This window comes from Mrakia frigida, assembly GCF_051309035.1.
Source record: "Mrakia frigida strain ATCC 22029 unplaced genomic scaffold BDY24scaffold_42, whole genome shotgun sequence".
NCBI lineage: Eukaryota > Fungi > Basidiomycota > Tremellomycetes > Cystofilobasidiales > Mrakiaceae > Mrakia > Mrakia frigida.
Window position 1 is genome coordinate 183,031 of NW_027481239.1, and position 13,899 is coordinate 196,929.

Genomic DNA, 13,899 nt, shown 5'->3' on the forward strand with positions numbered 1-13,899 from the left:
CTCCTGTACCGGCTTCCCCTCCTCCTCCCTTCAAAAAAAACTTACGGGCAGGCCCGCCACCCTTGGACTCCTCGCTCCTTCTTCGCTCGTCTGATCCCTCCCTCTCGGTCCTCCTCTCGCCCTCCCTCCTTCCTCCCTTCGACTGTCTCTACTCTCGCTAGTTCGAGATCTTCTACCACCACCACCATCTCAAGCGCAGTCATGTCTACTCCTACTACTCTTTTGAAAAGAGGTTGGACTTCTACAAAGAACATCGTGAGTTTCATCCCGAAGAGCTCGTTGCCCTGTGCAATCTTTCTTTATCGTTGATCCCTTCCTTCCTTCCTTCTCGATTTCTATCTAGTACGACCGCTTGACCTCTTCAACTCCTTTGGTCCTGTACCTCTGTCTCACACTCCTTCACTCGTTCATTCAAATCGTCCTTCAACTCTTTGTTCTCTCGTGAGTCCGTTCATCTCTCCGTTGTCGTCGCTCGCTCTTTCGGTTGGAGACCACCCTTCTATCGACCAACGATCATCGCCATCTACGAGAAACCATCCCTCTCTGCAATCCCAGGAGTTTTTCTCGAACGTATACTGACCTTCCCTCTCCGTTCTTCGCCTTCCCTCTGCAGCGCCAACTTCCAATCCGCCCACCTCCTCGCCCACGTCGCCGACTTCTCGACCGCTAAGGACAACACCTCCTGGGCTTACTACGGGCTCATCTGCGATCCAGATGGAGGAAGATGCTTCGACGCTACCGACATGGAAGGAAGAGGAGAGGAAGTCGCCGTCGTTCTGGGACTCGCCGCAACCGAATCGACCTCCTCTTCCTCCTCCGTTTTCGTTCCTTCTTCCACCATCACCACCTCCTCTCCCTCTCCCACTTCAACAACCTCCACCTCAACTCGAACATCGGCCACTCCCCTCTTCTCAACCGCTCCTCCTCCAACCTCGACCTTCGCTCTTCGACCCGACGCGGCAAGACAAACCCAAACCTTCACCTTCCTTTCGGTCATCGCAGGAGAAGTCGTCCCTCTCACTTCAGTGGGAGTAGCTCCTGCTCCTACTGCTACCGACTTCGCTGCTTTCCGAGCGATCTACGGGCAGGATGGGAGGTACGACGCGGAGGAGGTCGATTCGGACGGAGAGGAGGAGGACGACGAGAGTTTGGATGGGTCGGTTTCAAGCGCGTCGAGTGAGGACGGAAACGCGGAGGATTTGGAGAGGAGAGAGTTTGTTAGAGAGATGGTTGAGCAGGAGGGAAGGGAGAAGAGAGGCGTTGTGGATTCTTTCTTGCACGGGATTGTGAGTCTCTCTCTCTCGTCGTGTCTTCACGTCTCCCTCACCTCTGCTACCAACCAACTCACGCCCTCCCCTTCTTCCGACCCGCCTACTCATCTACCCAGTCCAAACGATCTATCTCCCTCATGCCCCTCTCCAACGGATCCCTCCAAATCACCGGTCTCACCACTCCTCACCACGAGAACGAAACGACCGCAGAGTTTCTCGCTGCCGAGGCGGAGAATGATAGCGTCGTGGTTAGCCAGACGTGTGTGAGAGGGATGGCGGTGCTGGCTTGGGGGACGAAGGATAGAGGGAGAGAGGATGTTGGTGAGTGCAGGCCTTCTTGAGAGGGAAGGGAGATGGGGGGGGGGGGGGGGGGGAGCGCGACGAGGTTCGACGTTCGACGCTGACCCTTCTTCTTTGACGGTTTGTTTCGCAGTCCTCGTGTTTTTCATGGCCTGGGTTGCCGGGATGTCTATTGTTGCGATGTTGAACGAGTCGATCCCTCATGTGTGAGTCCCAACTTCTTCGACGCGTTTCACGAACTCGTTCCTCTCCCACGCCCCTCGACTGATCTCGCTCTGCTCTCGCTTCGAATCCCGTGCTCTTTTCATGCCACAGCATCGCTGCACTCCTGTAAGCATCTGCCTTCTTCCTCTCGTCGTCGTCGACGGATTCCCGTCGCTGACCTTCCCCTCCTTCTTCCCTTCTCTCCTCGTCTCACAGCACCCATCTCCTCTCCACCGGATGGTCAGCCTACCAAGTCTCTCACACCGTCGTTTCTCACGAGGCCTTCCATCGAGTCATCAACGGAGTTTGCGATGGCGTCAGCGTCCTCAACGCTGGGTACTGGGAGAGGAGGAAGATGGTTGAGGTGAGTTCGGTTCGACCGACTTGGACGCGTCTCTTTCTCGTTCGAACTGACTCCTTCCCGTTTCGCTCCGACCAGATCGCTATCCTCTCGCTCAATATTCTGGCTCTCTTCATGTCGAGCTACATCTCCTGGACTTTGCTTCGTGTGAGTCTCTCTCTTTCCCCTTCCTCACCTCCCCTCCAATCTCAATCTGAACTCTTTCCGTCGTTTTCGTCTCTCCTTCGAACAACAGCTCTACGGCTGGGCCACCTTCCGAAATATCGGAGCCAGCATCAAGATTAACCGATACTACAAGCTCGTCCTCAGCCTTTCGATCCTCCTTCAACTCGACTTCTTCTTCCTCCTCGCTTGGATCGTCCTGTGGCTCGATCAGTTGACCCAAGGACCCGTCGCTCCGTTCGCTAAGCATCAAGTGCTCTATAGAGCGATCTTTGGGATGTTGGCTGCGGTGAGTTGGCTTTCACTTGCAGCGTTCGAGGGGAAGGCGAGAAGGACGCGTCTTGGACGAGACGATCGAGCTGATCTCCTTCTTCGTTCCTCGTCTTCTTCGTTCCTCAGATCTCTGTCCCTTGGGTCGTTCTCGGTTGGAAGTCCGTCAGGAAGGAGTGGAAGATCGGGATGAATGTGTTCCTTGGTCTGGCCGTCTTGTGAGTCGGCTTCGAAACGAGACGTTCGAAGGTGGAAGAACGAACGCTGACCTCCCGCTTCTCGTTCGTCCCTCCTTTCCCTTCTTCAGGATGACCATCGCCTGGTCCTCGATGTTTGCTTCGGCCGCCTTCGTCGCTACCATCAGGACTTGGAACTTCTTCACGGCTATCTCGGCGTTCACCTTTGTCCTGCTCATCATCACCATTGCGTTCGCCGTTTGGTGCAGGTGAGCCGCGTCTTCTCTGTCTTCTCGATGTGCTTGCTCTAACAGACGCTGATCCCTTCTCCTTTCTTTCTCTGGACAGGTTCAACTTCGGGAAGGGTCTCCTCGAGTACCGTCCGTCCTTCTCTCTCCCTCCCCTCTTCGTCGCGTCGACCAAGTCTTCTCAAACTGATCACGCCTCCTCCGTTTAATATTTCTCCCCTCAGTCGACAACCACCGTTCCCTCTCCGACGAACGAACTTCCTCCGACAAGTCTTCCTCCAGCACCCACGACGACGAGAAGATGTTCGAAATCGTCTCGTTCGACTCGGACGCCAAACTCGTTTCGTCCTCCACTCAGGCTCCTCGACACTACCGACCCGATCCGGTCGCCGTTCCAACCTTTTCTTCCGTCTTCCCATCCGGTCCAGCTCCTCCTCCCTCCAAGATGTTCACCATCGCCAACTCTAACTCGGGAGGACTTCAACCTCCTCGACGAGCTCAAATCAACTCTTACGCCTCGTCCGACGCGCCTTCGTGGATGCCCAACGACGATGTCGACCCTCTCGGCCAGAGATCTCGAGGAGGAGAGAGGAGACTCACTCCTCCTTCCGGACCAGGAAGCTTCAGACCTACCGAATCGTCAAGAGGATCGAGGCAATCGAATGCGTCGTCGTTGAACTCTCAAGGAACGGACGGGAGCGTTTGGAAGAAGGAGGTGTTGGCGAACAGGGTTGAGAAGGAAGGCGTGGAAGCTGGGATTGGATCGTACGAGAGCCAGAAGTCGATGCTTTCGAACGTAGGCTCTGTGGGAGGAGGGTTGAGGAGGTACGACGGGTTGGAGAAGGGACAGGGGAAAGAGGTTTGGAACATTGACTAGATCCTTATCGTAGTAGCATACGAGTCCCATTTTATTTTTTCCCTCGTGGTGGTGCAGTCTAGCTTCGTTTGGTTCCTTCTCGGTCTCTTTTCTCGTTCGTAAAACACGCGTCTCTTCATCGCCTCTTACTTTTTGGTTGCTTGACCTTTTTGGACTCGAGAGGACTGGAGCCTCGTTCTACTTATTCTTTTTCTCTTTGTGATGCTCTTTCGTTTGGACGCTTGGTTTCGTCGAGGAACGAGAGTCGGGGAGGGAGGGGAGGGAGAGCGACGCGTCCTCATTTGCGCTCTTCTCCTCCATTGTACCGTTTCTTGGCTACATCTAATACAAGCTGAGGCTTATAATTCACCAGCAGGTGAAATTTCGTTTGCTGAGTGGAGTGGGGTAGACAGATGTGGAAGGAGAGGCGTCAGTTTGGGATTGAGTCTGACTTCGACCGACTCCTTTTTTTTCGGCTCTCCCTTAGTCTTTTGGGAGACTCTATACCTATAAGAGCAGAACCTCAAAGCTGCCCTGAGTTTCAATTTCTACATGAATCCGTTCATTCCTCGCGACTTCTTCCCACGGCTGACGTTTCGCCCCCAACGACATGAGCTGCGTCCTCCCTTCCTCCCTCCTTCGACCCTTCCCCACCGAGGTCTTCCTTCGAATCCTCTTCTTCTGCTCCACCTCCACTCTCGCCGTGTGCTCTCGACTGAGTCACGAGTTCCTAGGACTCGCTTCGGAACGGCTTTGGAGGAAGAATCCCGTCGCCGTCTCGAGCTCGAGTCAGCTTCACCTCCTTTTTCAGGTTTGTTGCTTCTTCCCTTCATCTTCCTTCAAGCTCTCGCCACTGAAACTTTCCTCCTTGCTCTGACTCAGAGGGTCAGCAGGAAGCATCAAAACGACTACCTACCCCTCCCACCCTTCTTTGCTCAGCAACTCGACCTTCGAACCATCCAAACCCTCGTCCTCGACGGCTCCTGCCTCCTCCGAACATCTCTCGTCCTAGGTTCCTCTTTCAATCCCACCGGCAAGCTAGGTCTTCTTCGTCCCAAGAAGATGGTCGTCCACAGCTCAGGAGACCTCCTCTCAGTCGTCAACTCCATCTTCAAACACGTCCGGCCAGAGGAACTCGTTTACCTCGTTCCCAACGATCTATTCTCCACCTTTTCCGATATCTTCCCTCCTCCGAGACGATCAAGGCTTCACCCTCGAGCCAACCACGTCGTAGTTGTCGTTCATCAGCTCGTAGGATCCTCTCAGCTCGAAGGTCAGAGCGAGTTGACCTCCCTCTTTTTCGGGATCGCGTCGAACCTCGATCCCCTCACCGCCGTCCCCAGACATCCTTGCTCTCTCCAATACGTCCTCCCTCCCTCAGCTTGCATGGACCGAGCGATGCTCTCAGGCTTCTTGGAGGGAAGGCACAGAGGAGGAGTGCTGCTTCCGGGTTGGTGGGGAGGGAAAGAGGGATCGGTGGTGGTTGAGGTTGCGGATGAGGAGGCGAAGGGTTGGGTCGAAGCTGGGAAGGCTTCGATTCCTCGTTCCTCGAGGAAGTTGGTGAGAGTTGAGGTAGGAGAGAAAAGATCGGAGAGGTGGATTAAGTAGGATGGATTCGATGCTCGTTTCCTTTTTTTGGACGCGTCGCGACGACGTCAACGACGCGTTGGAAAGCAGGTTAGTTTGGATTTGACGGTCCTGGACTCATTCGAATAGCTTTGCTCCATCTAACTTCCACGAGAGAGAGACATCATCCCCGCTGACGTTCATTCGGAACGCGTCGAAGTTGTTCGAAGCCAACGCAGAGGAGAACGCCGGTAGCCGACAATTGAACTGCAGCCTGTAGAACTCCTCTGAAAGGAGAAGAAAGAGAAGAAGCAGCAAGGTGGAAGAGATACGAGCAGTAGAGATGCTGAGAGGGAGAAGGAAGAAGAAAAAGAGCGAAAGGAAGACGCGTCGGGAACTCCTCTTGTTCTCTTTCCCAGTAGATTATACCGTGTTGGTACTATTGCTATATGTTACCCTCTCCAATAAAATCCTAGACCTGCTGCAAGAGCAAGAGCTTGAAACTAAAGACACCGAGAAGCGAGAAAGAGGAATCGTGAAAAGTGACCGCGTTCTCGTCTTCCCCTTCTCATGGGTCAAAAGCGACTATGAGACGCATGAATCACTACAAAAACGTAGGATCTAATATACTAGTTGGTCGTACCGATGATCCGCCGTCCACAACCCCAATTCTCTCCCTCTCATCCTCCGAGAAGATCCCCTTCAACCGCTCCTTCATCTTCTCCACCAGCGAGGATCTCACAGCCAAGACGGTCCTCATCCCCTTCTTCAGCTCAAAGGCTCCCATCGAACAAAGCTCCATCATAGCTTGCAAGCTGCATTCCAAACCCCATTGCACCATGTTCAACGAGAACACGACCTCCTCTGATCCCTCCCGCCTCTTGAGTCCTATCGGGAGGAGGAAGACGTCACCGTTCGCCTCAGTATTCCCGAGAGGCCAGCTTCCAGTGACGGACAACGAGCGTAGCTCGCTGGACCAAGCTTCAACGGTCCTCGTCCAATCGAACGACTGTTGAAACCATCCTCCATACGTGTTGGTCCTGAAGTCGATCGATCTTGCTACGAAGTGAACGTCGCGAGGTTTGAGGTGCGGGAAGATGTCGTTGGTGAGATTAAGGAGGTTGCTGTATGGGATGTCGTCGTGTGGTGATGCAAGGGGACTGATGGAGAGCTTGGAGAGGGAGAGGGGAGGATCCAGGCGGGGAGGGAAGTAGGCGAGAGAGCCTCTCTTTTGGACGAGATGAGGGGCCAGAGGAGAGGAACCTATTTGGGCTGAACAGTAGATGTGGAGGGTTTGGACTTGTTCGAGAGAGAGATGGGGGATGAGGCGAGAGTGACGTTTGAGCTTGACCTGGGCGGGAGAAGGAAGCGGACAAGAAGGAAAGGAAGGAGAGGTGATCAGGTCGAGTTGCGTCTTCGTCGAACGCTTTGCCTGGACTCACACCACAGAAGAAGCTGATCATCCCACGATCCGAATTCACCACTGCATCCCTGTACAGCTCTCCACTCGCTTCCTCCAAGCATCCAAACGAGACGAGACAAACGGAGGCGAGGGAGGGAAGGTCGCCGCCGAGCTCAAGGAGGATGAACCTGACGACCTCGAGAGGGAAGAAGGAGCGAAGGGAGGAGTTCTGAGGGCAAGCAGGAAAGGGGAAAGGAGAGAGTGAGTTTCTGCTAAGAAAAGTTTCAAGAGCGAGGGAGCGAGGGAGTAAAGAAGCGGAGAAGGAGAAGGGAGGAAGGGAAAGGGAAGGAACGTCGAGCTCACCTTCGGTTCATCCCTTTCTTCTTCCTCCACGGATGGCTCTCGAGCGACGGCTCTTCGATTCCTAGGAGGCATGTAGACACGAGCTTGAAACGAGAGGTGGATGGATGGTGTAGAGGATAGGGTTCGGAGCGAATTGGATGCTGACGGTTTGGAGGCGAAGAACAAAGGGCGTGAAGTCGACTGAAGTGAAGGGCCGAGTTTCGACAGGACCACGCTTCGACAAGGCCCTCCTGGAGATAAAGGAAGTGTGAGAGTGAAGATTCTCCTCGAACAAGCCGAATCTTGCCCTTGAACCTGGTCTAGGTTCAATGGTGATCCTCCAAGGCAAAATCACGTCAACCTCTGAGGAAGCGCGTCCATCCGCTCTCAAGCAAGAGATGAGAGCGGAAGAGGGTGCATCCTGAGAGGAGGGTACAGTAAGAGAACTAGGCACATAAATCAGGGGAAAAGAGAAAGGAACAACGAAGAAAGAAGGTGAATGGAGTCGACTAGAAAGGGAAGAAGGATCGAAGACACGGGTTGGGAGATTGTTTAAGAGAGATTTGAGGAAGAAGGTGTAGGAGCGAGATTAGATGCTCGGTGAAAGCGAAGCAGTACGAGCAGGACGGGGTATTTTCAAAGGAGGGAGACAAACGGAAGACCAAAACAGCGCGTCTCTCCTGATCGCCTTCATTTCCCTCTTCTCCCCACTCTCCGCCCTGCTTCCTTCCAGCTCAGCATCACAATTTCAGCGGCCTCTCATTGAAATCAGCTCCAGGAACAATTCCGAATGAGGATAGATGCGAGGCGGCGGATCGAAGGGATGAAGAGCTTGAGGAGAGAGAGAAGACGCAACGGCGTCGACGACGTGAAGGAAAGACAAAGGTGGGGATGGAGACAGATAGTGAAAATGGAAGATGGAGCGAATTGGAAGATGAGAGAAGAAAGAGGGAGAGCAAAAGGGAGAGGGAGGGAAAGAAAGAGAGAGGAAGAAGAGAGGGACGCGTCGTCTCGTTGAGCTTGACATCTTCCAAACCCTCTTGCGCCTGCCTCTCGCAAGCTGTGGACCTAATTCACACCCAAGTTCTTCGGAATTCCACACAAAGCTACTCAGACTGAACCCAAAGGAGGATGTATCTGAGCAGCAATGGATCGAGCGTCAAAGAGCGTCGTTGGAAAGATGAAGAGACGACGACGGAGGCAGGATGAGGGAGACGGCTAACCCTAACCCTTAAATGAAGAGCTTCATCCGACGCGCATGTAAACTCCTACAACGAGGGAGCCAGCCAACCGTCATCCGTCAAAGAGAATGGCAAAAGAAAAACAAGCTTCTAGACATGGGCTCGAACCATGGACCTTAAGATGACGTACCTGAGGGAAACCCTTGGATAACAGTCTTACGCGCTACCAACTGAGCCACCCAGAAGTTGATGACAACAACCGCTTGTGCAATACTAGGACGTCAATTGAGTTACTTCAAAGAAGCTGTTCGGACCCAGTCCCGCTCCGCTCCGGCTCAAGCCCGCTGCTACATCATTCTGCGTGCGAATCCATAGCTATCAATCCAAATCTGTACTATAGGGTTTTGCTAAAAATACCTCGGAACAAGATTCATTTCCAGCAGAAAGGCCGGGAGCGATCTTGGCCACGGGATTCCGCTCGAGACGAAGATTTTGCCGCTTTCATAATTGACGCGTTCCTAGACCCATGTGATTCTGACTCGAAGTCATCTCGGTAGAAGAAAAAGACTGGATTGCGCGCAAGCTCAACTCTACGTACTGGGGTTTCAACTTGAGACGAAGATTTGTCTGCTTCCATTCTAGATAGATATGTACATTTGACGTGATCTCATAGTGCTCCCGCGTCATTCCGATCAAAACTTATGTCGCTCCACGCGCTGGCCTTCATCTCAGATGCGTATCAGCCTCTAGCTAGTATCTTACCCACTTCGGAATCAGTCTTCGTCGGTGTTTCGATTCTTGTTTGGGGGGTGTGGCAGACTGTATTCAAGCCCGCGGGAAGTGATTTTGTGTGGTTCCGACTAGAACACATCTTTAAATAAAAAAAACTTTGAGTGCGCGCCGGCTCAACTCTGCGTACTGGCCTCTCTTATCTCCGCTCTACCGAATCAGTCTTCTTCAGTGGGTTGCTTTTTGTTTGTGGGTGTGGGGACAAACCGATGGGAAGTGGATTTACAATACCTAGTTCAACTGCAACGACTAGGTCGCATCACGAACCGAAGCTCACAACGTTAGAAGTGAGGCATGTATGCAGGGCGGGCTGGCTTCGAGACCCGCGATAGCAACCCGTGTCGTCATTTTAAAGTGCCACTCCGGTTTTGTTTCACTGAAGGTAGCAGAAGGATGAGGGTGCAGAAGTCGGATAACCTCCACACAAGACTGTCCGCAAAACAGAAATTGGAAACGCAGAGACCTCCGCGCTCCTTGAAGAGCTCTTTTCCCGAAGGACTACTCACCTTCTACTGTCCATTCTTCGTCAGACGAACGAAAAGGTGATTCCATTGCGTTTCTTGATCGTTCACCTCTTCTCTTCTCTGCTGTGGACTAACTCTGCTCTACTCTCCTCTTTGCGCTCGTACTTTTCTTCTCCTGGGTTAGTGCTCAACGAACAAGAGATACTGGTCCCCAGCGAAGAAGAGTCGCCTTTGATATCCGTTCTTCGCTTTCCCTTCCTTCCTTTTCTCCGAGTCCCTGCTCTGCAGGTTTTATACTTCAGAGGCGAACATTTGCTTTCCCACTTGCTACGCCTAGGGACAGGGGTTATATCACTGGTCCCCGTCCCGGCGCAATCTTTTCTGGGCCTTGCGTTGGAGCTTTGGAAACCAAAGGACTATGGCTGGCGATGGAATGGAAGTAAGCAGGGTAGACACGGTTAGATACGAGAGTGGGTCGGAGTGAGAGGAAGAAAGGGAGAAGAGAGAAGGGGTGGGCCTGGTGGGAGAACGAGGGGGCGGGAGGAGGAGAGAGTAACGCACTCACCGCGCACCGACCTGAGCGAGACTCGCTCTCTGAGCGATCGATCTTAGGGAGAGGGAAGCACAAAGAGGAGCTGGCTATCCGGGGCGGGGAAGTTGGAAATGAACAGAAAAGGAAGAAGGAAGGCCTCAGTTCGAGCTTCCCTTTGGTTGCTGGGGTTCTTCAGCTCATTCACAAACTTATCTCCTGCCCCGAAGACGAACCGAGTCTAGCTCAACCCCGAACGGACCGCTGGCTCCCCTGAAATCGACCAAGCCTCGGTGGGACAAGCGTCCAGGGAGAGAAAGGAAGAAAGAGGGAGGAGAGAGGAGGGTCTGGACGGTTAGATTGAGGAGAGCATAAGAGAGCACCATGTTGGTTCCCGCACTTTGCTTTTCCGGAATAGCGATGTGCACTCAACCCTCCCCTTCTCCTTTCCTCTTCGCCTCTTTTGCTCTTTTTCTCCCTTCCTCTCTTCCTCTCTGCTCGAAGTTCTTCCTTGCTCCCTCTTCTCTTCCTGGAAGGCCCACTTGGACTCGAGGCAAGGCAAGCCAAGGGGCACGAAGATTGGGAAGGAAGCACCACGGACATTAGGATCCGATCGTGCTGAGGCGGAAAAACGAGAGAGAGCAAGAGAGAAAAACGAGGAGGGATGGAATGTGGAATGGGACGTGAGTATGGTTCCTTCAGTGCAGCGATGCTACACTCTCGACTGATCGGATTGATCCGTGGAAGGAAGAAAGGAAGGAATAGCAATAAAGGGGGACACGAGGGAAACAGAGCGAGAGAAAGAAGCAAGGAGGGATGGCAAAGTGGGGCAGATGACAACCTTGCCTTGAAGGTGCAAAGGAACACCGCCTGAGGAAACGAAAGGATGAGTCGCCCTTGTCCTCTCTGACTTGCTGGGTATCTGCCCGTTCTGCTCCCGTCTGTCAACATATCTATCCATCTCCAAAATGGTAATGGAGATCGGTCCCAACGTCAATCAGGTAAGAAAAGGTACCCAAACGTGGTCAAGTTGCAAAACGACCCGGGACCTCAGCGGCGGAGGAGAAAACATCGGGCGTTGCGATTTTCGGTTGGGGATCAGCTTGATATGCCATCTAGGGAAGTCTGGTTAGGCGCAATGGAACACCTCTAGAGAACTACTTTGACCTGTCTAAACCGTTTCGGAGCAGGAACTCAATACGGGCCCCTTTTGAAGAGATTTTGCTTTCTGCTGCTGGAAACGGTCTGAACCAGGCCCCCGATCTCTCTCCGGTGTCCTGTTTTAGTAGGAATCTAGCCCGACCCTATCCCTATCCTTTCAGACCAGGCTGAAGCGAGGTGGAGACCCGTCAGCGGTAGTATAGAAGGCTCCAAACCAATCTCGGACCCGGTTCAGACTCCCGTTTCCAAAAAAGAGGGAGTCTTTCCAAAAGAGAGGAGCGGGACGTCCACCGCGTCGCAGGCCTTCCCTCTCCGATTCAGGTTCAAACGCGTTTTGAACGAGTCTCGTTCCGTTTCCCGTCCTTCTGCAACCCCGTCCTTTAGGGTCGTCCCTCTCAAACCAGCTCTTTCATCCAGAGTGCTGCTACCAAAGAAGGAACAAGGGCGTGGTAGAAAGCTGCGGATGTAACGGTGCTCCTAGAGTCTTGTTTGAGGCTGCATCTCCTGCTCTCTAGTCTTGTGGTTGTTAGAAAAGCGATACGATCAGACTTGATCGAAGCTCGGACGCCGAGAAGGATAAAGGATAGCTAACCCCTCTCCTTCGAACCAACCAAGATCAGCGATTTGGGGATGCACTCGAACAGAATCATCAACACGATGATGCTCGAGACTCTTCATTAGACGATGTACATCTTCTCGTTAAAGTGAAAGGCAGACGAGGACGAAACAAAGGAGGCGGCATGAAACTCAAGCTCATAGAAGAGGCAAGAAGGGAAGAAAGTCAAACTAGCCCAGGCTTAACGAGGTCTGAAAAGTTATCAAGATGGGCTACTGTAATTTGGCGAGAGGACCTACGTCCAAGAAAGGGGGAAACGAGAACGGAAATTCGACGCGTCGAACAATGGACGAACGAAAGGTAAGAAGGACAAACCGCCACGAGCTTCCGACGGGAAAACAACAAAGAGAAAGGGTTACGAAAAGGGAAGACAAAAAGGCGAAGGGAGAGGGAGAGAGAAGGCGGAGACCTCCCTGCGGTCCCTCCTCCTCAGTTCTTCGCTTGTACGATCGATCTGTTGAGTGACGGTTTGAGTTCGGTAAACGTTAGAAAGGAACTCCCAGGCGCGAAGCACGAGCAAACTCGAAAGGATGGACGCTCACCCAGACTATAAAGTGCTGCTTGTGCCTCCTTTTACTCAAAAGATCGATGGAGAAGCGTGTAAACATTACAATGAAGAGAGAGAAAAACTGAGTAAACTGAGATGACTGAAGACGAGATGTGTTTGAAAACGAAGCCATGGTTAGGGTTAGCTGCTGGAGCATGAAGCTCCGATTTAAAAAACGACGCTTTGGAATGGTAAGAAAACAAGCCCGGCACTGGGAATGAGCCAGCCCGGACCATCTTCTTTCCTCGTTTCGATCCCGCCGCTTCAAACTTTCGGCTCCTGCTCGAACATCTATCTACCCACTCTGCTCAAACCTTCGTCGAACTCTTGCTCCCCTGTTGATCTCCGACCCCTTCTCGTAGCTCCATTTCCAACTTCGTCCTCCTTGTCTTTACATTCCATTAAAATGTTTACTACTAGCGTCTTGTCGTTTGGGGGTCTCGTCGCCCCAGTGGACTCGTGCTCGCTTCTGTCTCCCGCCAGAACGCTCGCCGATCTGTTGAAGGATCAGGCCGAACCCTCTTGAGACGTCTAGCGAGAAGGGAGAAAGGATGATTAGGAAAGAGGACTGCGGCCCGTTGTATCATGGTAATAAACTGAGAATCGTCGTAAACCAACTGAAACTAGGCCTGATGGCTAATAACCAAGGACGGGAAAAAAAGGAAGAAAAAGGCAGCCCAGCACCGGGATTGAACCAGCGACCTTATCATTTCCAAGACATACAAGTGACATGCTCTACGACTGAGCTAACCGGGCTCACTTTAAAAGATTTGTCAACAATTCTGGGTTACAAACCAACACCCCAGGTTTGAAACTACGTTGATTTGCATCATCGGAGATGAGAGGAGATCTACTTGATGTGGTGGATTCCAACAGGTGTGCCCTTCGCGCTTACTCCTCTTCAGATCCCCAGTCCCAACAACCTCTTCGCGTCTCATTCTTCATTTGTTCCTGTGTTTCCTCCCTTCCCTCTGAGTACACTTGGAGCCGATTAAATCGGCCAACCGGCGCTGCCGATATTTCTGCCGATAATCGGCTATCTTATCGGCGATTTCTTACCGGCAAAACCTGCAAATCGGCGAGCCGATTTTGAGCCGAGTGCCGATTGAGACGAGTCGACGCGCCGATAGTCGGCAATCGGCTCCTTGACCTCTCTCGCCTAGCTATCCCCCACTCCTACGGGAGCCACCTGCCGAGATGACTCGTATCTTTTTCTTGTTTTGGCTCTGACGCCCTTCTTGGGAAGGTTCAGAGAAAGAGGGACGGAACTGTTCGAATCCCAAAGGAAGCATTTTTTTTAAGACGCGTCGAGTCCGAGCTCCTTCTTCCGTCGGAAAAAACTTCTTCTCACATGGGAGTACGCGTCAAATTTACATATCTATCCAGAATAGAAGCAGAAAAAACTTCGTCTCAAGTGGAAACCCTAGCACGCAGCTTCGGGAGGCCAGCACGCA

At 52.7% G+C, this 13,899-nt stretch overlaps 3 protein-coding genes and 2 non-coding genes across 5 annotated transcripts; 2 read left to right on the top strand and 3 right to left on the bottom strand.

Moving 5' to 3' along the window:
• Positions 1 to 201: 201 nt before the first annotated feature.
• On the top strand, positions 202 to 3,869 carry BDY24DRAFT_372466 (uncharacterized protein; the record flags this gene model as incomplete). The annotated part of the gene is made up of 13 exons (XM_076638196.1): positions 202 to 255; positions 344 to 441; positions 614 to 1,286; positions 1,388 to 1,592; positions 1,705 to 1,777; positions 1,887 to 1,901; positions 1,992 to 2,139; positions 2,215 to 2,283; positions 2,372 to 2,587; positions 2,698 to 2,786; positions 2,876 to 3,013; positions 3,093 to 3,124; positions 3,217 to 3,869. The coding sequence occupies 13 exons, from the start codon at positions 202 to 204 to the stop codon at positions 3,867 to 3,869; spliced, it is 2,463 nt and encodes an 820-aa protein (XP_076492781.1).
• Positions 3,870 to 4,458: 589 nt separating this feature from the next.
• Positions 4,459 to 5,579, top strand: BDY24DRAFT_418785 (uncharacterized protein; the record flags this gene model as incomplete). The annotated part of the gene is made up of 3 exons (XM_076643896.1): positions 4,459 to 4,659; positions 4,731 to 5,408; positions 5,565 to 5,579. 3 exons carry the CDS (start codon positions 4,459 to 4,461, stop codon positions 5,577 to 5,579), a joined length of 894 nt encoding a protein of 297 aa, XP_076492782.1.
• A 307-nt stretch (positions 5,580 to 5,886) lies between these two features.
• On the bottom strand, positions 5,887 to 7,389 carry BDY24DRAFT_444796 (uncharacterized protein; the record flags this gene model as incomplete). The annotated part of the gene is made up of 4 exons (XM_076644873.1): positions 7,180 to 7,389; positions 6,857 to 7,045; positions 6,058 to 6,765; positions 5,887 to 5,895 (listed from the first exon to the last, which is right to left on the bottom strand). Exons 1-4 carry the CDS (start codon positions 7,249 to 7,251, stop codon positions 5,887 to 5,889), a joined length of 978 nt encoding a protein of 325 aa, XP_076492783.1. The 5' UTR covers positions 7,252 to 7,389.
• A 1,097-nt stretch (positions 7,390 to 8,486) lies between these two features.
• On the bottom strand, positions 8,487 to 8,584 carry BDY24DRAFT_t101. Its single transcript has one exon. It is a non-coding gene; the product is annotated as a tRNA-Asn (tRNA).
• A 4,535-nt stretch (positions 8,585 to 13,119) lies between these two features.
• Positions 13,120 to 13,201, bottom strand: BDY24DRAFT_t100. Its single transcript has one exon. It is a non-coding gene; the product is annotated as a tRNA-Thr (tRNA).
• Positions 13,202 to 13,899: the final 698 nt, after the last annotated feature.